Source organism: Cydia splendana, chromosome 24 (genome assembly GCF_910591565.1).
Source record: "Cydia splendana chromosome 24, ilCydSple1.2, whole genome shotgun sequence".
Lineage (NCBI taxonomy): Eukaryota > Metazoa > Arthropoda > Insecta > Lepidoptera > Tortricidae > Cydia > Cydia splendana.
In genome coordinates, this window is record NC_085983.1 from 11,026,987 (window position 1) to 11,052,539 (window position 25,553).

A 25,553-nucleotide genomic window follows, 5' to 3' on the forward strand; every position below is an offset into this window, starting at 1 on the left:
TTCTTGATTCTTTTATATCCTATATTATAGTCTTAAACATCATCATCTATTCGTTTAACCGCCAAATCCCACGCGGTGTATTAACATAATTTACTATACTTTTTATACTTATCTTTCGCGTGTTAACTGTAAATTAGCCATCCAGACACGCTAATACCGGGCACACAGGCATTTCATTGCCCAGTCCGGCTTGTTTCAAGGTTAAGAAAAGTAATTTGGCGTATTTTCAGAGGAAGTTTCGAGATGCCTCAGGCGCGTCGGAAGACGCCGTTCAGCGGCAAAGCGAAGAAGCAGCAACTGCAGTCTAAGAAACAGAATAAAACGCTATTACTCTCCAGTAAGTAGATTCCCATTTAGAAATGTAGCTACTTTTGTACGTAATTAGGCGGGTCCATTACGAGCCGCCTCGCGAGGAAATTGCCGCGCGAAGTAGCTCGGTGGTGACGAGGTGGTGGTGTGGCAATGCGTGGAGCTTGTTTATGTGTGGAGCCATCTGTTCTTTTATAAATAAATAAATGTTTGGGGCCAATCTTACCCAGATTGACCTAGCCCCAAACTAAGCAATGCTTGTAGTATGGGTAGAGTCTGTTTGGAAAGAGTAGAGTCGTCGAATGTACTAGGCGGCGATAAATATACTTATGAATATAAATTCATTCTTGGATACATAGATAACATTTACAAATTCAGCTACTTTTGTATGTAGTTCTTTTACAAATAAATAAATACTAGATGAAAACCCGGCTTCGCTCGGGTAAAATAAATAATAATAATAGATACTCATTTTGAATTGAGTAATTATTTACTTTTAGACTTCAAACCTTCATCATGGCGGTTACATACCTATCTCATCTCAGAAAACTTTAAATCCGTAACATACAGTTATAACTCTAAAAACTTACTATTTCGATATATCTAAAAACAAATATGTAATTAAAAAACCTAACCTAACCCACTTTTCTGGTAACAGGGGGGCTACCGCCAATATCGAAAATCGTCAATTGCGGGCATTTTTCTCTGTCACTCTAATTACGCCTTCATTGGAGTAAAAGAGTAAGATCCCCGCAATTTGCGAATTTCGGTTTTCGCGGTAGCCCCTCAGTTCGGTTCTGTAAGGGTCGCAGTTCTAACCTAACCTAACCCACTTCTGGTTGCAGTTTGGTTCTATAAGGATTACAGCTCTAACCTGACCCACTGTTCTGATCGCAGATCGGTTCTGTAAAAGCCGCATTTATAACCTAACCCACTTTCCAATCTCAAAAGAGGGAACCCTTTTGTACCTACCCTTCATGGCACTAAAATAAAAGTACATATGGAAATTATGACTACGATTTCATTCTTTAATATTAAAGCCTGTCCGTTAAATATTAAATTCGATTACAAAAAAAAATAAACAAAAACTGGATAAGTGCGAGTCGGACTCGCCCACCGAGGAGGGTTCCGTACTTTTTAGTATACGGCAACAGAAATACATCATCTGTGAAAATTTCAACAGTCTAGCTATCACGGTTCATAAGATACAGCCTGGTGACAGACAGACAGACAGATGGACAGTGGAGTAAACTGAAATAAAGGTTCCGTCACACAGGCGCGTTTTCCAGGCGGGGCGTGAGCGTTTTATATGAAAAAGCGGCGCGCCCCGCTCATGCGCCGCCCGCAAAACGCGCCTGTGTGACGGAGCCTTAAATGTCATATACTAAGAAAACCGGCTAAGTGCGAGTCGGACTCGCGCACGAAGGGTTCCATACTTTTTAGTATTTGTTCTTATAGCGGCAACAGAAATACATCATCTGTGAAAATTTCAACTGCCTAGCTACCTATCACGGTTCATGGGATACAGCCTGGTGACAGACAGACAGACGGACAGTGAAGTAAACTGAATAAATGTCATATACCTATTAAGAAAAACCGGCCAAGTGCGAGTCGGACTCGCGCACGCAAGGTTCCGTACCATTACGCACAAAACGGCAAAAAAATCACGTTTACTGCATGAGAGCCCCACTTTATTTATTTTATTCTGTTTTTAGTATTTGTTGTTATAGCGGCAACAGAAATACAATATCTGTGGCAATTTCAACCGTCTAGCTATCACGTTTCATGAGATACAACCTGATGACATACAGACGGACAGAGGAGTCTTAGTAATAGGGTCCCGTTTTTACCCTTCGGGTATGGAACCCTAATAAGAGTGTATAGATTTGTAACCCGTCAGCAATGTAAGTCCCTTGGAGATGCAGAGATCTAGTCTAAAGTCCCACTTACCATCGGCACTAACAGCCTTGTATGCTTGTTTGCCACCAACATGGCATTTTAAAACATATGAATAAAAACTTACTCATTTCATTTGTCATATCCAGTCTAGCATTGGCCCCGGTTAAATATTTATTTAATTTTGTTTTTAGTATTTGTTGTTATAGCGGCAACATAAATACATCATTTGTGAAAATTTCTACTGTCTAGTTATCACGGTTCATGAGATCATGGTGACAGACAGACGGATGGACAGATGGACAGCGGAGCCTTAGTAATAGGGTCCCGTTATTACCCTTTGGGTATGGAACCCTAAAAAGTGATCATGGCCTCCAGTGCCCCAGGCTGGAAACGAACCAGCATCCCCTGCTATAGCAGCAGGTGCCTGTGCCATTCGGCCACCGGGCCCCAGCGGCATAGGTCGAATTTTTCCAAGTATATGCACTACTTACTGAAGGCTTATGGTGCCCCCTGGCCATCCCTGAGCCTAAATTAAATATTTTCTGAAAATAATTTGTTTTGTGTTAATAGGACAGTGAAGTCTTAGTCCCGTCCCATTGCCCTCCCCGTCCCGTCTCCCGGGGGGTCCCGTATTTACCTTTTGTGTACAGAACTCTAAAAATCAACCTTGTTTACTATGTACTAAGCTTCACTATGACTCTGAAATTTTAGCAGTATATTGTTTTAGTTGTCACCTGACTATTTATTAAAGTCAAACTCTGAAGTTGTTATTTACACTTTTATTTGAATAAGCATAAAATATATCTTATTATATATACTATCTATGTATATATCTTATTATCTTTTAACCTTATATTCAACTTACATTGTCTCCGGAGATCACTTATTAATAAATTAGCTTCATTCAATTCACTTTCCGATTCACTGATACGCCTCAAGTTTGATTCTTTGAAGCTAGTCTAAAGCACACATATCAAATATGTCCACCATACACTGTAGTTGTTCACACTGTTTTACACTGTCCATATAATCAGAGTGGAGTCAGCCGGTTCTTTAACTCGAGACTTTCTTTGAATTACTTTTGTGACTTCTTCTCACTTCACTTTCATCTCGCTCACTTATTAGTTTGTCATGCAAACTCCTTCAAGGTTGCTTTCCGTCCAGGTGGCTAGCAGTGCCATGTTTGAAGCCTTTCTGAAATTAAATACAACTTAGTAGACATATTCAATATAAAATGTTTGTCCGGTCTGGCCTAGTGCATGGTGACCTTGCCTATGAAGCCAATGGTCTTGGGTTTGAATCATGGTAAGTGCATTTAATTGTATGATGAGCCCAGATATTTGTTCCCGAGTCATGGATATTTCTATGTATTTAAGTAGGTACTTCCAAAGAGACTGAGATTTGTGTAAGAATGTCCCTATAATATTTATTTTTATTTATTTGTCAAATATATTTAAAGTGTTGACACTACATACATAATACTGATTATAAGGTAATGTATGTAGGTGTAAACTATCTCATACGTTAAGTAAAGAGAAATTGGACGTTGCTCACGACGCTATAAGTTATGAACTTTGTAACATGTAATGCTAATGTGTCTCACATATGCAATACAATGAGAACTATTGTCTTATAAACTAACAAAATAATAAAACAAATACATACTTACTCGCCCAGGTTAAATCCAAATTTTAACATCCGTTAAACTTGTAACTTCGGTTTCTACAAAGGCTGGTAAGTACAAAACGTAATGTAAATCACTGTTTATCGTTATTTATACAATTTTTACACTTCAAACTACACATTTCAGGGTGATTTCAGGCCTAACTGATTTTATTTAGTTTAGATTTCAACATTTCAACACTCAATTATTCAACACAATGTAATGACGTTGACGTGACAGAAGACCGTTCGGAAACTCAAACTCCTCTTTAGAGCGCTTCAATGTCACAATAAATGGGATGGGTGCAAGATGAGATTGACGCCAATTTCTTTTCGGTCGATTTGATCATCCCGTCGATGCCTTTTTAGGCGTAATTAGAAAGAATGACAGAGATAATTTGCGAACTTCGGTGTTCGCGGTTACAATCCAGCTAACTAACATGCAACATATTCTGAACTGAATTCTGAACGCATCCATAGCTGTCAAATCTCAACCAACAAATTGAGCCTTTAGCATTGATAGTCGAAATTTTTTCACTTTTAAATGCAAAATACGCGACAATACGAATTTTGCGGATACATGTTCTCGATTCAAAAATGATATTTTTTCAAGCTCTTTCGATTGAGCATAATTTAATTTGTTTCTACCGTCAAAGCCGCTCGCGTTTATATATAAGGATTTGGGGCCACTCTTATACAGATTGACCTAGCCCCAAACTAAGCAAAGCTTGTATTATGGGTACTAGGTGACTATATACTTACATAGTTATGTAGATAAATACATCTTGGATACATAGATTATACATCCATAACTCAGAAACAAATATTTACATTACATTTATTAATATTATTAAAAACAAAAACGTGGACCAGATTAGTTCATAATAAGGAAGAGTGGAGAAGATTGGGGGAGGCCTTTGCCCAAAGGCACACAGAAGCGGTTACCGTAGAATGTAGATAAGGAAAACTGTAGGTATAGTATAAAAAAATGTACCTTTTTTGAAATAAGGCTATAAATAAATAAATAAATAAATATTAATATTAATAAATAATAATAAAAGACGTTTATTCAAGAAGTTTGAACATAGGTACATAATAAAAGTACACGATAATGCTTACAAACTAATTGAAATGGAAAGTGGCTCAGCTTATGTCTGTGCCAAAAGGCTTCGGGGCACAGCGGCCCTAAAGACTTACAGCAACGGACGCTGTTATTCTGCCACCGCTGTATTTGTATCTAGCTAAGGACAGTAGAAACATTTACACTATTTATCACATATAGGACAAGATAGCAAAACCAAACAATGCGCAGTGGATAAAAAAGTGCTAGCTTTACAAAAGTTAAATATCTATAGCTATAGAGCAGGTCACTCAACCAAAAGTATATGTTACATTACAAGCTGTATTGGATGAAACATTGTCAGATCATCGAAATTAAACTTTCGTGAGACATATTTTAAACTCTTTAGACGACAACGGTTGAGTGCACAAAGTGCAGCCACTGCAAGCACTCAAGCCTGAAGAAGGACCCCAGACAAGCCCGAAACATGTCGCCAATAGCGACAAAAAAATTCAAGTGATTGAAACCATTGTTGTCTAAACAGTTTATTGTCCGATCACTTCTTAGCAATAAGACTGCCTGTTGCTACGTAATATTAAGTTTTCTGATGAATCCCTTTGCAACTTTTTTCTCTCCTCCAGCCACATCAGGAGAGTCCGGCCAGGATGTGATGTCTGTGAACTACCAGCCGTCGAGGGGCGGCAGGAACTGCAACAGATATGCTCTCAAGTTCTTCAGGGAGAGTGATGCGGAGCTCAAGATGAAGAAGGAGGATGCTTTGTAAGTACGGTCTAGCCAGGGGTAGGAAACTATATTCTGTATCTTTAGGTATTTAAATAAAAGTTTACAAAATCTACCCTCAAATGGCTGCTTAAGCCAGTTGAGCCGAAAACGGGACCCTATTACTAAGACTCCGCTGTCCGTCTGTCTGTCACCAGGCTGTATCTCATGAACCGTGATAGCTAGGCATATGAAATTTTTACAGATGATGTATTTCTGTTGCCGCTATATCAACAAATACTAAAAACAGAATAAAATAAATATTTAAGTGGGGCTCCCATACAACAAACTTTTTTTGCCGTTTTTTTGCGTAATGGTACAGAACCCTTCGTGCGCGAGTCCGACTCGCACTTGGCCGGTTTTTGACAATAATCATCATTATTCCACGCAGATGAAGTCGCAGGCAGAACCTAGTATCATATAAATGTATTAACAAGCCGTCTTATTGCATCAGGAAAGCCCTGAACCCCGTCCCGGAGTCGGAGCTGGAAGTGGACCCCCATGTCTTCTTCCCTGAGGACCTGGCCTTCCCCAAGCGGCCTCCGTGGGACTTCAGCATGTCTCCTGCACAGCTGGACGCTCAGGAGCATAAATATTTTACGGTATTTGCTTTAACTAAGTGCTCTGATGTTCTGTGACGGTTCCGCCATTTTGTAAATTTTACTCTTATTGGCGAAAAAGGACAGTTGTAAATATAAGTATAGTTGGTCAAACCAAATTGTCAGTAAACAAGAACAAAAAAACTATACTTTTCTTTTTTTTTGGGTGCTGGTCCTAGTGTAAGACAAAGATAGTATGATTCTCTCTGTCTATGTTTGAAATAAGACAGTCCTTTGACAAACTATATTTTACGGTGAGACTTATTACCTTGAACAAATAAAGGAATAAAACTGACAATGTATCTGGGCTATTGTTGGTTAGGGACTAGAGTCTTTTGAGTCCTCTGCTTCAAGACTCGACTCAGTTTTTCAGACTCTTTAAACTCGAGTTCTTTTCAACTTGTTACAGACCCGAGTCTTTTGTAGAGACTCAAGTCCTTTTCAGAAAACTCTTGATTTACAATTTTGAAATGCATTGTTATTATGTAAAATTTGTGGTTTACGTCCACAAATCATACAATAACGCTTAATTTATTTACTGTTATTTAGGAAATACCTATAAAATAGTTGAGAGTCTTTATTCAGAGGCTCGAGTCCTTTTGAGTTGCTCTTAAGACTCACTAGTTTAGACTCGAGTTCTTGAGTCTTCTACTTTAAGACTCGACTCACTTTTTTAATTCAAATTTATGGGCTCATTTCCTTTTACTGCTACTAGAGTTAGACCAAGAAAAGTCTGCAGCACTTCTGATAGTCCACACAGTGCAAGTGTTATTTTAAACGTCAAACTTCTATGAAATTATGACGTATAAATAACACTTGCACTGCGTGGGCTATCAAAAGCGCTGCAGACTTTTCTTGGTCTAACTCTAGCATGTAGATAAAAATTATAAAATATACAAAATTATTGATGGAGACTTTATTAAGAGGCTTGAGTCTTTTTCACTTGTGCTTAAAAAGATTCAATATAGGACTCAACTCGGGACTTAAAAGACTGAAGTATTTTTAGCGGCCAGTCTTGTTTGCTTCTATAAAATAAATAAAATCAGTTCAATCCGTTTCACGGAGTTTTTTTTTTGTCATTCTTTCAGGAGTATATAAACAGTCTCCAAGCCACCGAGTACTGGAAGCAGATGTCGTACTTCGAGCTCAACCTGGAGACCTGGAGACAGCTGTGGAGAGTGCTGGAGATGTGCGACATACTTCTGCTCATAGTTGACGTTCGGTTCGCGGTGAGTGTAGTTAGTTAGCTTCGAGCTGTAGTTAGTTAGATGTGAGTGTAGTTAGTTAGTTACTCAACCTGGAGACCTGGAGACAGCTGTGGAGGGTGCTCGAGATGTGCGATATACTTCTGCTCATAGTTGACGTTCGTTTCGCGGTGAGTGTAGTTAGTTAGCTGTGAGTGTAGTTAGTTACTCAACCTGGAGACAGGTCTGGAGGGTGCTCGAGATGTGCGATATACTTCTACTCATAGTAGACGTTTGGTTCGCGGTGAGTGTAGTTATTTAGTTACTCAACCTGGAGACCTGAAGGCAGCTGTGGAGGGTGTTCGAGATGTGCGATATACTTCGACTCATAGTTGACGTTCGGTTCGCGGTGAGTGTAGTTAGTTACTCAACCTAGTTTCCCCTCTGGGTTGGAAGGTCAGATGGCAGTCGCTTTCGTAAAAACTAGTGCCTACGCCAATTCTCGGGATTAGTTGCCAAGCGGACCCCAGGCCGAGGCAAAATGCCGGGATAACGCGAATAAGATGATGATATTTGAATTAATTATTTAACAATGACATATGTGGTATTATCTATGAAAAGGGACCTTATTGTCGATGGCGCTTACGACACTAACATCGATGAGCACAAAACGTAGTAGTTTAAAATTGGGGATTCTGGCCCAGTTTAGTTATTTTGATTTCCAATTTAGCAATTAAGTTTCTTTGATTACTGGAACATTCAATGTTGCTGTCTATCCAATGCGGAGGTCAATTTATGTTATGTGACGCTGATGAACTTATCAGTCATCGGGTTTAAAGGTCCCTTTGTAGTTTTTTATAAATAACTCGTAAACGGTGACCTGTAGCAAAAATGTTCTGATACATAAGTAATCTGCGTAAAATTGTCTACATTAAATATTCTATACACTTTTTCGCTAGGATCAGTATTTAAAAAAATATTTAAGGTAAAAAGTTAAATATGATCAATTGTTAATATTTTTTGTAAATAACTCGTAAACGGTGGCCTGTACCAAAAAATGTTCTGATACATAAGTAATCTACTTAAAATCTACTCACACCAGAGGATGCTGAAGACCGGACGCTTAGCTAAAACGCTAGGTTGAAGGAGAAGAAGATTGATCCTAGCGAAAAAGTGTATAGAATATTTAAGGCGCTCTTATACTCGAGTTTTACGTTTTCAAGGGGGTGAAGCAGACGAGTGGTAGAAGAGGGCAGGCGGGCGCCCCGCGCGGCGCACCGCACCATTCCCGCGCAGCACGTCTACGTCCTTATTCTGACGACATCGGTATTCTGAATCGTCAGTTCCGGGATTTTTAGTTCGGCAATTAATATTGAAAAAGATTTATTAGTAAATTCGAATTTTGATGAGTACTTAATGAAATTAAAAACCGGACAACGCGAGTCGGACTCGCCCACTGAGCCCACCGAGGGTTCCGTACTTTTTAGTATTTGTTGTTATAGCGGCAACAGAAATACATCATCTGTGAAAATTTCAACTGTCTAGCTATCACGGTTCGTGAGATACAGCCAGCTGACAGACGGACGGACGAACGGACGGACAGCGGAGTCTTACTAATAGGGTTCCGTTTTACCCTTTGGGTAGGGAACCCTAAAAATGGTAGGTAAGACGGTGAGGTCGGTGAGTGTACCTAAATAATTATTAATTATATGTATACAATATGAGTGTATACTTGACTGATCATGTTTTTGTAAAAATCGATTTCGACTGGCAAAACATATTAACCGGGCAACCGGGTTTTTTAACCTAATTAGACCCCGCTGAATCCGAAATTGTCGGTTGATTGATCGAATTCTTGACTGGAAGTGAGATAGTTGATATTAAAGGTCCCTTTTTTTTAGTTTTTCGTAAATAACTCTTAAACGGTGGCGCATAGCAAAAATTTTCTTAAACATAAGTAATCTGCATAAAATTGCCTACAAGAAAGATTCCGTACAATTGTTCGCTAGGATCAATATTCAAAGAGATATTAAGGCGGGAAAGTTAATTATAATCAATTTTTGAAGGTCTCTTTTTTTAGTTTTTCGTAAATAACTCGTAAACGGTGGCCAACATAAAAAAAATGTTAAACGTTAATAATCGACACAACATTTTCAATAAAAAAAGATTTAGTACATTTTTAGCAGGGATCAATATTTAAAAAGATAATAAAGAGGGAAAGTTAATTATAATAAATTCTAAGGTTCCTTGTTTTTATTTTTTCGTTAATAATTTGAAAAGTATGACTCATAGCAAAAACAACTTTTACACAAATAATAAACATAAAATTTCCTACAAGAAACATGTAGAACACTTTTCGCTAGGATCAATATTTAAAAAAGACAAAGCATCCGGTAAGTCAATTATAATCAATTTTAAAGTCCCTTTTTAGTTTTTTGTAAATAACTCGTAAACGGTGTCCCATAGCACAATAGGTTTTTATGAATAAATAATCTCCATAAAATTTTCTGCAAAAAACATCTGAACACTTTTCTCTAGGATCCATATTTAAAACGATATTAAAGGAAGAAAGTTAATCACATTCAGTTCACAGGTCGCTTTTTTTTCGTAAATAACTCGTAAACGGTTGCAACGGGGGCAGTTGTAAAAAATATTATACGTAAATATTGAACATAAAATTGTCCACAAAAAAGGTTTTGTACACTTTTTCGCTACGATCAATATTTAATGAGGTATTAAAGGGGGTAAGTTAATTATAATCAATTTCCAGGTCCCTATTTTAAGTTTTTCGTAAATGACTCGTAAACGGTGGCCCATAGCAAAATAGGATCTTAATGTTAACTAACCCCCCTTGGCTAAAAAGTGGCCTCCATGTTTAAAATTCATTTGTTTACGTAAGATGTCCGTCTTTGGGTCACGAATTTACATGTGTGTACCAAATTTCAACTTAATTGGTCCAGTACTTTTGAAGAAAATGGGCTGTGACAGACGGACAGACAGACAGACAGTCGCACGAGTGATCCTATAAGGGTTCCGTTTTTTCCTTTTGAGGTACGGGACCCTAAAAACTAAAAAAAGTGACATGTGAATTGATTGTAATGAACTTTCTTCCTTTAATATCGTTTTAAATATTGATCCTAGAGAAAAGTGTTCAGATGTTTTTTGCAGGAAATTTTATGTAGATTATTTATTCATAAAACCTATTTTGCTATGGGACACCGTTTACGAGTTATTTACAAAAAACTAAAAAGGGACTTTAAAATTGATTGTAATTAACTTACCGGCTGCTTTGTCTTTTTAAATATTGATCCTAGCGAAAAGTGTTCTACATGTTTCTTGTAGGAAATTTTATGTTTATTATTTATCTGTGATCAACAGGGTAAAGACCGGTAGTGATCACCGAATCGTAAGAGGCACACTGAATATCAATATTAAACTTGAAAGGTCCAGCCTGATGAAGTCTACGCTCCGACCTACTCGAGCCCATGTTCAAAACCCCGAAAGCTTTCAACTCGAGCTCTCTAACCGCTTTGCTTGCCTAGAGAACTTGGCTTCAGTGGACGAAATCAACGACGGGCTAGTGGAAACTATCCACACAGTAGGGTCTAAGTTTTTTAGACCCCGCCGTAAAGATAGACCTCAGAAATTGACCGAGCAAACCTTAAACCTCATGGCTGAACGACGCTCGCTACAGTTGCAGTCTCCCGATGACGCGGAGTCATATAGGCAGCTCAATAGACGTATATCTAAGTCCTTGCGACATGATCTGCGTCTCTTTAATACTAACCGTATTAAAGAGACTATTGAGCGAAACCAAGGCTCCAAAGTGTTCGCAAAGGACAAAGCAACGCAAGCAAAGCAAGGGTCTATTGGGCAAAGCCAGCTGACAAAGCTGAAACGGGAAGATGGCAGCATAGCGTCGAGCAAAGCGGAGGTTTTAGGTGAGATCGAGAGGTTCTATGGACAGTTATACACTTCGATCGCAAAGCCCGTTGACAGCTTGGTAGGAGGTCCAAGAGCCAAGCTGTCCCGACATTATACCGAAGATATCCCGGACATCAGTCTGTACGAGATTAGGATGGCCCTGAAGCAGCTTAAGAACAACAAGGCGCCGGGCAAAGACGAAATCACTTCAGAGCTTCTGAGAGCGGGTGGAACACCGGTACTTAAAGTCCTCCAGAAGCTCTTTAATTCCGCCTTGTCCGAGGGCATAACGCCTGAAACATGGAATAGAGGCGAGGTGGTGTTGTTCTTCAAAAAACGTGATAACAACCTATTGAAGAACTACAGACCCATCACGCTTCTGAGCCATGTCTATAAGCTGTTTTCAAGGGTCATCACGAACCGTCTCGAACACAGACTTGATGACTTCCAGCCTCCCGAACAAGCCGGTTTCCGAAAAGGCTATAGTACCATAGACCACATCCATACGCTGCTGCAAGTTATACAGAAGACCGAAGAGTATAACTTGCCATTATGCTTAGCGTTTGTGGACTATGAGAAAGCCTTCGATCCGGTGGAAACATGGGCGGTGCTTGTCTCTTCAGCGATGCCATATTGACTATCGGTACATCGAAGTGTTGAAGTGTTTGTATAGTAACGCCACCATGTCGGTCCGAGTACAGGAGCAGAGCACGAGGGCGATTCCATTGCAAAGAGGCGTAAGGCAGGGAGACGTTATCTCTCCGAAACTGTTTACTGCCGTAATGGAAGACGCCTTCAAGCTCCTGGAATGGGAAGGACTTGGCATCAACATCAACGGCGAATACATCACTCACCTTCGGTTTGCCGACGATATCGTAGTCATGGCAAAGTCGATGGAGGAACTCAGCATGATGCTCGATGACCTCAACCGAGTTTCACATCGGGTGGGCTTGAAAATGAACATGGACAAGACGAAACTTATGTCAAATGCCAATGTTGTGCCCATCCCAGTCTCTGTTGGGAACTCGGTACTCGAAGTTTTTGACTCGTACATCTACCTAGGACAAGTAGTCCAATTAGGTAGGTCCAACTTCGAGAAAGAGGTCAACCGCCGAATCCAACTCGGTTGGGCAGCGTTCGGGAAACTACGTAATGTCTTTTCGTCCGACATACCTCAGTGCCTCAAGACGAAAGTCTTTAATCAATGTGTGTTACCAGTGATGACTTACGGCTCCGAAACGTGGTCTTTCACTACCGGCCTCATCTCAAAACTCAAAGTCGCTCAACGAGCTATGGAGAGGGCTATGCTCGGAGTTTCTCTACGTGATCGAATCAGAAATGAAGAGATCCGTAGACGAACTAAAGTCACCGACATAGCCCACCGGATTAGCAAGCTGAAGTGGCAATGGGCAGGCCACATTGCACGCAGAGAAGATGGCCGATGGGGTCGAAATGTGCTCGAGTAGAGACCACGGACTAGCAAGCGCAGCGTAGGACGTCCACCCACAAGATGGACAGACGATCTTGTTAAGGTCGCCGGAAGACGCTGGATGCGGGTCGCTTCCAACCGGCACGTATGGAGGTCCAAGGGGGAGGCCTATGTTCAGCAGTGGACGTCTTATGGCTGAGATGATGATGATGATGATGATTTATGTGTAAGATTTGTTTTTGCTATGAGTCATACTTTTCAAATTATTAACGAAAAAATAAAAACAAGGAACCTTAGAATTTATTATAATTAACTTTCCCTCTTTATTATCTTTTTAAATATTGATCCCTGCTAAAAATGTACTGAATCTTTTTTATTGAAAATTTTGTGTAGATTATTAGTTCATTTTTTTTATATTGGCCACCGTTTACGAGTTATTTACGAAAAACTAAAAAAAGGGACCTTTAATATCACATATCTCACTTCCAGTCAAGAATTCGATCAAGCAACCGGCAAATTCGGATTCAGCGGGGTCTAATTAGGTTAAAAAACCCGGTTGCCAAAAAGTAATATGTTTTGCCAGTAGAAATCGATTTTTACAAAAATGTGACCAGTCTAAATTATTCAATTTGATTAATTTTATAGCCTTTTAAAATATGTTTACACAATTTATCAATCGTGACTGAATTCCGGATTGGTTAGATGGGTGTGTGCCTTTGCTGCCCAACTTGTTATAAAATGACAATATGACGGACGAATGTCTGAAATGTCACCGTATTTAAGAATTATTTTCCTTTTCTTCGTAAGTATGTTGAAAAACATTGTGTGTATAACATATTTGCATATTTATACTGTGATTACCCATTTTATGAAACGTCCGCTAAACTAGCACAGGTCCGACGCTGACAGTGGTCACGGGCGTACTGGCGTGAGGAATACCTTGGTATTGCCGCGTAGGGTGTAATTTAGTAGGCAAAATGTTGAATTCATCAAATGATGAATGAAAAAATTAACGTATCGATAAAAGGACAAGCAATAATGAAGATTTACTTAAAAGCTATCGACTGAAGTAAGTTTCATATACATTATCGTCCTAGTACTTCTAACATAAGGAAATAAAGACAGTGTTAGGCATGTTTTCAACTTAAGATTCTATCGAGAAAATAATGAGCCGTCGTGTTTCTGACAAGCAATAACGTAGTTCAAGGACTTATACATACTAGAAAATAATGCATGAAATCCTTGTAAAAGTCTGTAAATATGGTGGTGGTAATCAAAGAAACTTAATTGCTAAATTGGAAATCAAAATAACTAAAATGGGCCAGAATCACCAATTTTAAACTACTACGTTTAGTGCTCATCGATGTTAGTGTCGTAAGCGCCATCGACAATAAGGTCCCTTTTCATAGATAATACCACATATTATGTGTACCTAATGTTGTCTGTAATAAATTCATTCATTCATATTTCCCCTCCAGGGCATGATGTTCCCCCCCTCCCTCTACAAACACGTGATGGATCAGCAGAAGGACATGATCCTGGTCCTCAACAAGGTGGACTTAGTGCCAGCGGCTGCGGTGGTCGCCTGGAAGAAGTACCTCACTGAAACGTGCCCCGGTCTCCGGGTTGTGTACTTCACTTCGTGTCCGGGGTACAATTTGAACGGGGCCACTAGTGATAAGGCGGGTAAGTTGACACATTCACTGTCAAGAACCCGATAGGTGGGTTCATTTGGTAATAGGCCCCGTGCATGAACTATAGGGGGCAGCATAGGAGCCGACAGCATTTTTGGCGCGAGGCGTAAATGTGTCGTTTATGGTTCCGATGTAGCCCACAAGATGGCAGAACCTACTATGCACAAGGAAACGTACCGACGAGAACGGTAGATGGTAGCACTTGCTTTGGCAATGCACATGTGCACAAATGTTTCCGATTCAGGACACAAGATGGCAGACCCTCCAACGCGCACGGTCCCTGTTGTTTCCCAAAAATTTTTAAGTCATAATGTATTATCATATCATAGTCAAACAAAGGGACTCCAAATGAAGCTCATGACACTGATAGTGTTAAGAGTCACTTAAACTTATTTTACAACTAGCTTTTGCCCGCGACTTCGTCTGCGTGGAATTAGTAACAGCAGCTTAAGTAGGTATAGCGCCTCGATAGTGCTAATAGCAATCATTCAATTCGCGCATTGCTTACTTCAATTATTAGGCAATTCATTAACTCTTTCAATTCCACCCCCCTTTGCACTCTCTTCAGGGATTTCCGACATAAAAACTATCCTATGTCCTTCCCCGGGACTCAAACTATCGCTATACCAAATTTCAACTAAATCGGTTCAGCGGCTTAAGCGTGAGGAGGTAACAGACAGACAGACACACTTTTGCATTTATAATATTAGTAGGGATTAGTATGGATTTGTTTTCAGGCCTCCAAGTGCGTCGAAGGCGCGGCCGCCAACGGATGTGCGCTGAAGGCGCCACCAAACTCCTGGAGGCGTGCAAGGAGCTGGTCGGCTCCGATGTGGACCTCAGCTCTTGGGAGAAGAAGATACGCGAGGAGACTGATGTGGAGTTCGATTATGACGACCAGGCCGAAGTAGGTAAGTCTAATGCCGATCACAACACGTATGCGTCAGGAGTTTGATGCCAATAACGACACATGTGCGTCATGGCTCTGCAATGACAAGGCCGAAGTAGGTGAGATTACAGCCAGACGCCAATCACGACACGTATGCGTCACGAGTTTTATAGCAATAACGACATATGTGCGTCATGGCTTAATAACAACCATGCCGAAATCGGTGATGCATTCTTATTATGTCTGTCTCATGTAGTGAAAAATAGAAGTTGAAATTATTATTATATTAATTTATTCTACCACTCATTGTCCACAGGCGAAACAATCCTCCAAGAAGCTGACACGTCATACTACAAGCACGAGAAGTACAAAAGCGGAATCCTAACCATCGGCTGCGTCGGGCAGCCGAACGTGGGCAAATCGTCCCTCATGAACGCTATCATGGGCCGTAAGGTGGTCTCCGTGTCCAAGACACCGGGGCACACGAAGCATTTCCAGACCATATTCCTGACGCCACAGGTAACTATAGCCCAACGTAGGCAAATCCTTGATAAAGGCGGTCATGGGCCGTAAGGTGGTCTCCGTGTCCAAGACCCCGGGACACGAAGCATTTCCAGACCATATTCCTGACGCCACAGGTAACTATAGCCCAGCGTAGGCAAATCCTTGATAAAGGCGGTCATGGGGTGTAAGGTGGTCTCCGTGTCCAAGACCCCGGGACACGAAGCATTTCCAGACCATATTCCTGACGCCACAGGTAACTATAGCCCAGCGTAGGCAAATCCTTGATAAAGGCGGTCATGGGGTGTAAGGTGGTCTCCGTGTCCAAGACCCCGGGACACGAAGCATTTCCAGACCATATTCCTGACGCCACAGGTAACTATAGCCCAGCGTAGGCAAATCCTTGATAAAGGCGGTCATGGGGTGTAAGGTGGTCTCCGTGTCCAAGACACCGGGGCACACGAAGCATTTCCAGACCATTGTCCTGACGCCACAGGTAGGTAACTATAGCCCAACGTAGGCAAATCCTTGATAAAGGCGGTCAGGGGCCGTAAGGTGGTCTCCGTGTCCAAGACCCCGGGACACACGAAGCATTTCCAGAAACTTTATATGAGATATATTTCTTACACACTGCATGAAAAGCGAATTACCTTCTTAATATTGGGAGTAAGACTTGATCAATACTCAAGCTGTTTGAATAAAGTGCCGCCATCTTTGATCTCCATCCATGTAACCACCTTTCCATCCATCCATCCATCCATCTTTCCAACGTTGGAAAGTCCTCCTTGATGAACGCTATCACGGGCCGTAAGGTGGTCTCCGGGACTCGTAGCATTTTCAGACCACATAACTTACGCCACAGGTAATGTATATTGAATTACTAATAATAATTGAACTTTCCCCAGGTCCGTCTGTGCGACTGTCCCGGTCTGGTCTTTCCATCCCTGGTGCCGCGGCCCGTTCAGATACTTATGGGCTCGTATCCCATCGCGCAGTTGCGGGAACCCTACACCACCATCAGGTAACAGTAATCTGGCAGCTGTTCGTCGGTGGAGGGTTGTGAAGGCCTTCCCTTCGTTCAGATACCCTTGATTAGATTCTTTAGGCGCGTATCCCATCGCGCAGTTGCGGGAACCCTACACCACCATCAGGTAACAGTAATCTGGCAGCTGTTCGTCGGTGGAGGGTTGTGAAGGCCTTCCCTTCGTTCAGATACCCTTGATTAGATTCTTTAGGCGCGTATCCCATCGCGCAGTTGCGGGAACCCTACACCACCATCAGGTAACAGTAATCTGGCAGCTGTTCGTCGGTGGAGGGTTGTGAAGGCCTTCCCTTCGTTCAGATACCCTTGATTAGATTCTTTAGGCGCGTATCCCATCGCGCAGTTGCGGGAACCCTATACCACCATTAGGTTAGTAACATCTGGCAGGTGTTCATCGGTGGAAGCCAGTATGGCAGAGCATGCCCAAGGTTTGGTCTGCCTCTCGCATAGATCATTATACAACCATTTAGTTAACTAAATGGTTGTATAATGATCATCTGAAATATCTATAGTTCGTTTATGTAGCATTACAAAAAGACTACGCGATCTTGACTTGTCCTTTAATTGAAAAACGCTTTAAAAAAATCAGTAACTATTACTTATGAAAGCAAAATAAAAATAATATGATTCATAATTGTTACATATTTGCCGTGACTTATTTTTCAAAAGTGTTTTTCAATAAAAAGACTCGTCAAGATTGTTTACCTTTTTCCTAATGGTACTCTTTGGTGGTAGTCTTTTTTCTAACTAAGTAAGAAAACGAACTATAACAGCGCTAATTTGATTACAGTACATATGGTGCTACTTTACCGCCCTAGGGCGGGATTAAGGACAATACGTTCCTATGTCAAAAATCTAAAGGGCCATATGTAAAGTAAAACGTACAATACACGTCCGAAAAGGCAATTCGCAACTCGTGTCGATTTAAAACACTCCCTTCGGTCGTGTTTTAATTTATAGCCACTCGTTGCAACGAATTTCCTACTTTTCGCACGTGTATCGTAATGTACTATTACAATCTTGCTGCAAACGCAAAAATATTTATTTAATTTTTAGTGCACAAAAGAAATACTTATCTTATTAAATGCGGACTTAATGCTCTAAATTGTTTGCTAAATTCACTCAAATACTTATCATGTGTTGTATTTTACGATGGTCCCCAGATATCTAGGCGAAAGGCTAGACCTCCCATCGCTGCTCCGCATAGACCACCCAGAGAACGATGACACGTGGTCTCCGAGAGACATCTGCGACGGGTGGGCCAAGAAGAAGGGCTATCTCACCGCTAAAGCTGCCAGGTATGCCCTTAGCGTTTTCACAGTGTAAAAAGTAACAGTGGACCGACGCCTTTGCTATTTGCGTAAATGGCGACACCGCACAGGAACAAAGAGTTAGACCAAGATAAGTCTGCAGCAATTTTGATAGCCCACGCAGTGCAAGTGTTTTTATACGTCATAATTTCATAGAAGTTTGGAAAATAAATATTTATTAAAATAATAAATAAACTAGTAGTTCACCTCAAACTGAGAACTCGCGGTTCGCCTAAAACTAATTTTCGACGCGATTGAATAAAAAATGTGGAAATACAAGATGGCTGCCGTTTTTTTATAATTTTTACTTTGGATTTGTGTAAAAAATCGTTTCAGATCCCCATACATCAGTTTTCATTATGATCGGGACAAAAGCGAAGATATTCAAGATGGCGGCCATTTTTTCAAATTCTACTATTTTAGGGTTCCGTACCCAAAGGGTAAAACGGGACCCTATTACCTACTAAGACTCCACTGACCATCTGTCTGTCTGTCTGTCACCAGGCTGTATCTCATGAACCTCGATACCTAGATAGTTGAAATTCTCACAGATGTGTTTCTGTTGCCGCTATAACAACAAATACTAAAATCAGAATAAATAGTTATTTGTTTCACTCGGGGGCAAAGTTGTTGTTTAACCGCTCGTGCTAATATTGATACCCGAGCAAGCGAAAGATTCCAAAATTGAACCACGAGCGTAGCGAGTGGTTCGAAAAATGGAATCTTGAGCGTTGCGAGGGTTTCAAAGCACGAGGGTTAAACAAAATTTGCCCCCGAGTGAAACACAATATTTTTCACCAGACCAACCCGAAGCAAATATTAAATGTAATATATGAAACAAAGTCAAACCAAATCAAATTCAAATGAATGTTAATAAATATTTATCATCCAAAATCATCATTTAAAAGTCAATTCTACCAGCAAACATAAGAAAACAACTCAAAATTTGCATTTGATTACTTTGCGCTCACATGTGAATTACTGTGTGGTTGTGACTTGTTGTTTTCAGACTGGACACGTACCGAGCAGCGAACAGCCTCCTGCGCATGGCGCTCGACGGCAAGATCTGCCTGTGGCTGCGCCCGCCCGGCTACACGGCTCATAAAGGTATACAATACACTATTTCCCTATCTATACCAGTGGGGAATGGGGAGACACTCCTCCTTTCGGGCAAACTCGGCTCCGTTCGGCTAAGCATTGCTCCGAGCAATTATTAGGGTTGGCACCACTTGACGTCCTTTTGCGTGCACGACCACAGATAAGATAATCACGTCTGTCAAGGTGTTTCGTTAGGAAAAGCCTTGGCAGACTTATATTGCTGAAATGAGGATTTATACCTACCGACTGGAATTGGTTTCATGGTGGTATCAGATGGGTTAAATATGGTCACATTTGAGAGCGTCTGCCAAGCACTTCCGGCAAAAAAAATACTGACTGATTTCGCTTTTCTGCGTCTACCAATAAGTTTCTAACTGCTGCCATAACTATTATTTCGGTATCAGATGGGTTAAATCAGCCCCCCTTTTGTCACACCGGAAGTGGCCTTCTTTTTCGTACTTTCGCAAGTTCCGCCGTGGCAGACTATCAAATTCGGACTTAGCATCACTTTTATGGGAAACCATTGCGCATCATCGTAGTATCAAGTCGGTTCGAAATTTTGCGGTCGGCTCTTCTACCATTACGTAAATGTTCATGCCTTCATGTAATTTAAGCATGCCGTTTTAAAATGATATCGTAAGTTCGATTATATGGGAGCGGCTTTTATTTGTGGGTTCGTGTGACTCTGAATACATTTATTTAATTGATCTCCAGAATCGTTCGAGACCGCCGACGAGCTGAAATACGTGAAATGGGTCCAAGCACTAACATCGGAATCGGCGCAGCCGCAGCCCGCGACAAGCGAGAGCTCGGACGAGACGGACACACAGACAGACGCGGATGATAGCGACAGCAGCGGGGTGGAAGACATCGCTGTTGCTAATAAGTTCGCCGCTTTAGGGCACGACTAGATATATAATTAATATCAATGTTATGTCATCATCACACTTAATGATATACTCTGATCCTTTTATGAAACTCACTTCGTTCGTTTCATAAACCATGTAGCAGTCACATAAACTGCTATTATGATTACTAATTGTTCAATTTAACGACTATTAAGGACAATTAACAATATACTTAATTAGTACATGTATTTTACTACTAAATTTTGCATTTATTATGAGATAGTTCTTATTACTTATAACATGACAGCTATGTATTTTATATAGGAAAATATCTTATACAGATGTACCTATATTTCGTTTTTTTAGCATTAGAAAAAAGGTAAACAATCTTGACGTGTCTTTTTATTGAAAAACACCTTTGAAAAATAAGTCACGGCAAATATGTAACAATTATTATGAATCATATACGATTATTTATATGTTTTTGCTTTCATAAGTATAATAGTTACTGATTTAAAAAAAGCGTTTTTTCAATTAAAAGACACGTCAAGATCGCGTAGTCTTTTTCTAATGCTAAAAAAACGAACTAGTGCATAATTGTTTTCCATCGTGCTTTCTCGGAAACGTTCGTATTTGTCATGGTACTTCAGTCAACCTCAGTACTTGTAGCATCGCCCACAATGTTAACTGTACATCGGTGGACCTTACGCCTTCTGTAATAGGTCCACGGATGTACAGTTAGGAGTGCTGCTGCTTGTACCGAGACTGACTGAAATAGCAAGACACGTCTTAAGGGGCCCACTCATTAACAGTCCGCCGGACGGTATCGTCCTGTCAGTTAGAACAAAGTTTTGACAGTTCCGAACAAGTGACAGGCCGATACCGTCCGGCGGACTGTTAATCAGTGGGCCCCTTTATAGGCCGCGGGCCGGGAGTTGGCCAGGAGCAAATATCATTTGATACTTTGTCAGATGACAGTTTAGATACTTTTATAAATTAAAAAAATCGTCAGCCGGTTGTATAGCGGTGGAAAGACCGTCAGCTACTTGACATGGTATATTACGTTTCCGTGAAAATACGACGGAAAATAATTATCCACTTCATCTGTACCTTGTGATGAAAAAATACGTTATATAAGTTGTTTTTAACTAGTCTTATTAAAATCACTTATTTTTGTCCTAGTGATAAGGATTCTATTTGAGTCAATTCTGACTGCGCTATGGTTGCTGTATTTATTATTGAATAAACTATTTTATTTAAATAAAGTTTTTTTTTTCCTATGCATAATAACCAAATCTACATCATATATATTGACTAGCGATCCGTCGCATTTTTTTGACCCCCTCCCACTCCCTAAACGTGTGATGTAATTAATCGATGATCCCAAGTGAAGGATTCTTTAAAACAGCATCGAGCGTAATGTAGGTAATGAAGGTACCTATGATTATTCAAGTGGTAACTCACAAGGTGAGAAGGGAGCGTGCATGAACTATAGGGGGCATAGGATTCGTCAGATTTTTGGCGCGAGGCGTAAATGTGACGTTTATGCTTTCGGTGTAGCCCACAAGATGGCAGAACCTACTATGCACAAGGAAACGTACCTACGAAAACGCTAGATGGTAGCATTTGCTTTGGCAATGTACATGTGCACATAAATAATAATAATTTAGCCTATATACGTCCCACTGCTGGGCACAGGCCTCCTCTCAAGATCGAGAGGGTTTGGGCTATAGTCCCCACGCTAGCCCAATGCGGATTGGGGACTTCACATACACCTTTGAATTTCTTCGCAGATGTATGCAGGTTTCCTCACGATGTTTTCCTTCACCGAAAAACTAGTGATAAATATCAAATGATATTTCGTACATAAGTTAGGAAAAACTCATTGGTACGTGGACATATGTTTCCGATTCAGGCCACAAGATGGCAGGCCCTCCAACGCGCACGGTCCCTATAGAAACGTATAATTTTGCTGCCATGTGACACATACTGTGCTTTTCACATGCATCACCTATGAGGAAATTATTATGTTTCGAAATATTATTTAAGCTAAAAAATGTTATGCAAAAAATGTGTTCTAGAACAGAAAAGTGCCACTTTGATCCCTACTATTTAGCAGGGAGACTAAGGGAGCGTTCAAGTATTACGTAACGCAATTTTTGGACATTTTTGACCACCCCCCTTCCTACCTGGGTTATGTGGTGTAAAGTACCGGAAAGTCGCTAAAATACCTTTGTTATTGTTTTAATCGCGTTAATATTATTAATTAACATTTGAAATGTCTAACATTTTGAGAAAAATCACGTTTTAAAAAATGCGTGAGAGAATCTCTACGCGACCGTTCTGAAGGGTTAAAAAACAATGTTACGTAACGCGTAGTTCAAACCCCCCCTCCCGCCCCTGTAACGCATCGTAACGTTTTACAAGACCCCCCTCCCCCCCAAATTCGTTACGTAATACTTGAACGCTCCCTAAGGGCCCGATTCGGATTTTGAAATAGATATGTATTAGATATCTTTTAGACATCACCAAGATACGATAACGATGAGAACTAGTTGATATCTAAACTATAACGTATCTATAGTTCGTTTTTTTTAGCATTAGAAAGAACTTGCAAGAAGGTAAGCGATCTTGACATGTCTTTTAATTGAAAAACGCTTTTTAAAAATCATTAACTATTACTTATGAAAGCATAAGAATATAAATGATCGTATTAGATTCATAATTGTTACATATTTGCCGTAACTTATTTTTAAAATGTGTTTTTCAATTAAAAGACACATCAAGATTGTTTACCTAATATCTAATGCTAAAAAAAACGATCTATAGAATGGATCTAGTACGTGTCGTCTCTTGTGAATATCTTGAAGGTCGAATACAGCAGTAAGCCCTTTTCCGAATAGGTGATGTGAAAATAGTAGATTGTTAACCAAGGGATGAAAGGCACTCATTTCTGCCGAGGTAGTTTGAAAATGATGGCTTTCACCCGAATTAAACTCTACTTTTCATTTCGAATACCAGGAAAGTAAAAAGCATGACTAAGTATAAAATTTGATAGTATTTTTTGAGGGTACGTTCAATTAATAATTTAGGCAAAAGTATCGTTATTTTTATGGAGTGGGGAGTCAAATATCAGAATGGAAATTGTATAACAAATAAACTTATACTCAAATTTCAATTTCTTATTGTAAAAAAAAAATCGTACTTGGAACCTAAAATGCTCTAGTGCACGTATCAAACATCATCAAACATCAACATTTATTCAGGAAATAGGCCACAAGGGCACTTTTACACGTCATCATTGAATTTACATACATGCAAAAATAATAACATCAACAATTTTATAAAATAAAACTAAGAATTCAATCTAACGTATTACAATTACTAAGAGATGTATATGGTCTCTTAATGTCGAATTACATAAAAAATACAGATACAAAATACAAAAAAAAACTATAATATTTAGAGGTGTAAATGTCTCTAGGTGTCAGAACTATAAGATTATATAGTTTATCAAGTTATCCTTAGAGATGTATAGGGTCTCCAAGAGTCAATATCCTGTATAATTAATACATTCATTAAGAGAAAAGAAACATACGAGAGCAGAATGAGGCGTCTCACTGTAATTAATTAATAAAAATAAAGTTACTAAGTATAATAGCTTGTGTTAGCTTAAACAGACCAGTCTCCACAAACAGCACCCGTTCACGAGTATGACGCGTATCTCAGCCATCGCCTCCCTCAACCTTCATTCGGGAAAGTGGCGACCCGATCAACGACGCCACCGTAAGCAAAGACTTTTAAGCGAGCATGACATGTTCAAGCTACCGGCCTATAATAATATTAAAATAGTAATAACATGTACGAGTAGCTGTAAGACACGGCATTTTGTGCTCGTATGTTACATAAAAAGACAGTATAGCTTCACATAATTACTAGCCTAAGTTGACTTAGAGATGTAAAGGTCTCTAAGTGTCAGAAACATTAAAAATATAGGTATGTACAATCAAAAATAAAATATATAAATAAATACTTAGAGATGTATAAGGTCTCCAAGTGTCCAAAACTAAAATTAAATTAAACAATTTAATCAAGCGAGAACATCATTGTCTCATGTGTCAATTCTACTGGACACTAGCATATTTAATTCACAATGTAAAAAAAAAAAAACAATATTTATTTAGCTCTTATTATACTAATGAAATCAAGCTACCTGCTTAAAGGCATCTCTATCGTTTATAAAATCATTTACAGTGTAGTACGCCTTACTTAACAAGGAGCGCTTAATGTGCGACTTAAATTTGTGAAGTGGTAAATTCACTACATCAGTGGGGACTTTGTTATAAAAACGTGTACAGTTCCCGACGAAAGACGTACTAACCTTACGGAGGCGGTGGGCGGGCACGGCAAGCTTATGTTTGTTTCTAGTGTTATAGTTATGGATATCACTGTTAACCTTGAATTCGTGGATGTTTTTCCGAACATACATAATATTCTCTAGTATGTATTGAGATGTAACGGTAAGAATGTTAACTTCTTTGAATTTCTCTCTTAGGGATACTCGAGCGCCCAGTCCATAGATGGAACGTACAGCTCGTTTTTGCAGCACAAATATTGTCTGAATATCTGCCGCTTTTCCCCACAACAGAATTCCATATGACATAACACTATGGAAGTAACTAAAGTATACCAGCCTGGCCGTCTCTACGTTTGTTAGCTGTTTGATTCTCCTCACTGCATAGGCTGCTGAACTAAGTTTTCCGGCTAGAGTGCCTATATGTGCATGCCATTGCAGTTTGGAGTCTAGAGTGACTCCCAGGAAAACAGTTCGATCCTCAAATTCCAGCGTATCACCTTTTATTTTAATCTTGCTGTTATTTACCTGCTTGACGTTAGGTAGCGTAAACTTGATGCATTTGGTTTTCTTGGCGTTCAAAAGCAAATTGTTTGCCGTAAACCAGTTTACTATGGTAGATAGCGCGTCATTAATGCTCTCGAAGCTATTTTCCTTTCTGTCCACTTTAAATATAAGGGAAGTGTCATCTGCAAATAACACTATATCATGTCTATCTTGCACAACTTTTGGTAAGTCATTAATGTATACCAAAAACAGGAAGGGACCAAGAATTGAACCTTGAGGCACTCCGAGGGCTACCGGGGACCCCGCCGATTGAGTTCCATTAATAACTACTCGCTGAGTTCTATCCGAAAGGTACGATGAGACCAGGTCAAGGGCACTAGCTTTTATCCCATAGCGGCTTAATTTTCTCTTTAAATTTTCGTGATCAACGCAATCAAATGCCTTTGACAGATCACAGAAAATTC

At 40.0% G+C, this 25,553-nt stretch overlaps 1 protein-coding gene across 1 annotated transcript; it reads left to right on the top strand.

Annotated features, from left to right (window-relative positions):
* Positions 1-42: 42 nt before the first annotated feature.
* Positions 43-20,412, top strand: LOC134802367 (guanine nucleotide-binding protein-like 1). Its single transcript, XM_063774998.1, has 11 exons — positions 43-337; positions 5,572-5,710; positions 6,165-6,312; positions 7,398-7,538; positions 14,325-14,532; positions 15,278-15,451; positions 15,746-15,948; positions 16,836-16,951; positions 18,136-18,270; positions 19,292-19,389; positions 20,095-20,412. The coding sequence occupies exons 1-11, from the start codon at positions 244-246 to the stop codon at positions 20,289-20,291; spliced, it is 1,653 nt and encodes a 550-aa protein (XP_063631068.1). The 5' UTR covers positions 43-243; the 3' UTR covers positions 20,292-20,412.
* The last annotated feature ends 5,141 nt before the right edge of the window (positions 20,413-25,553 follow it).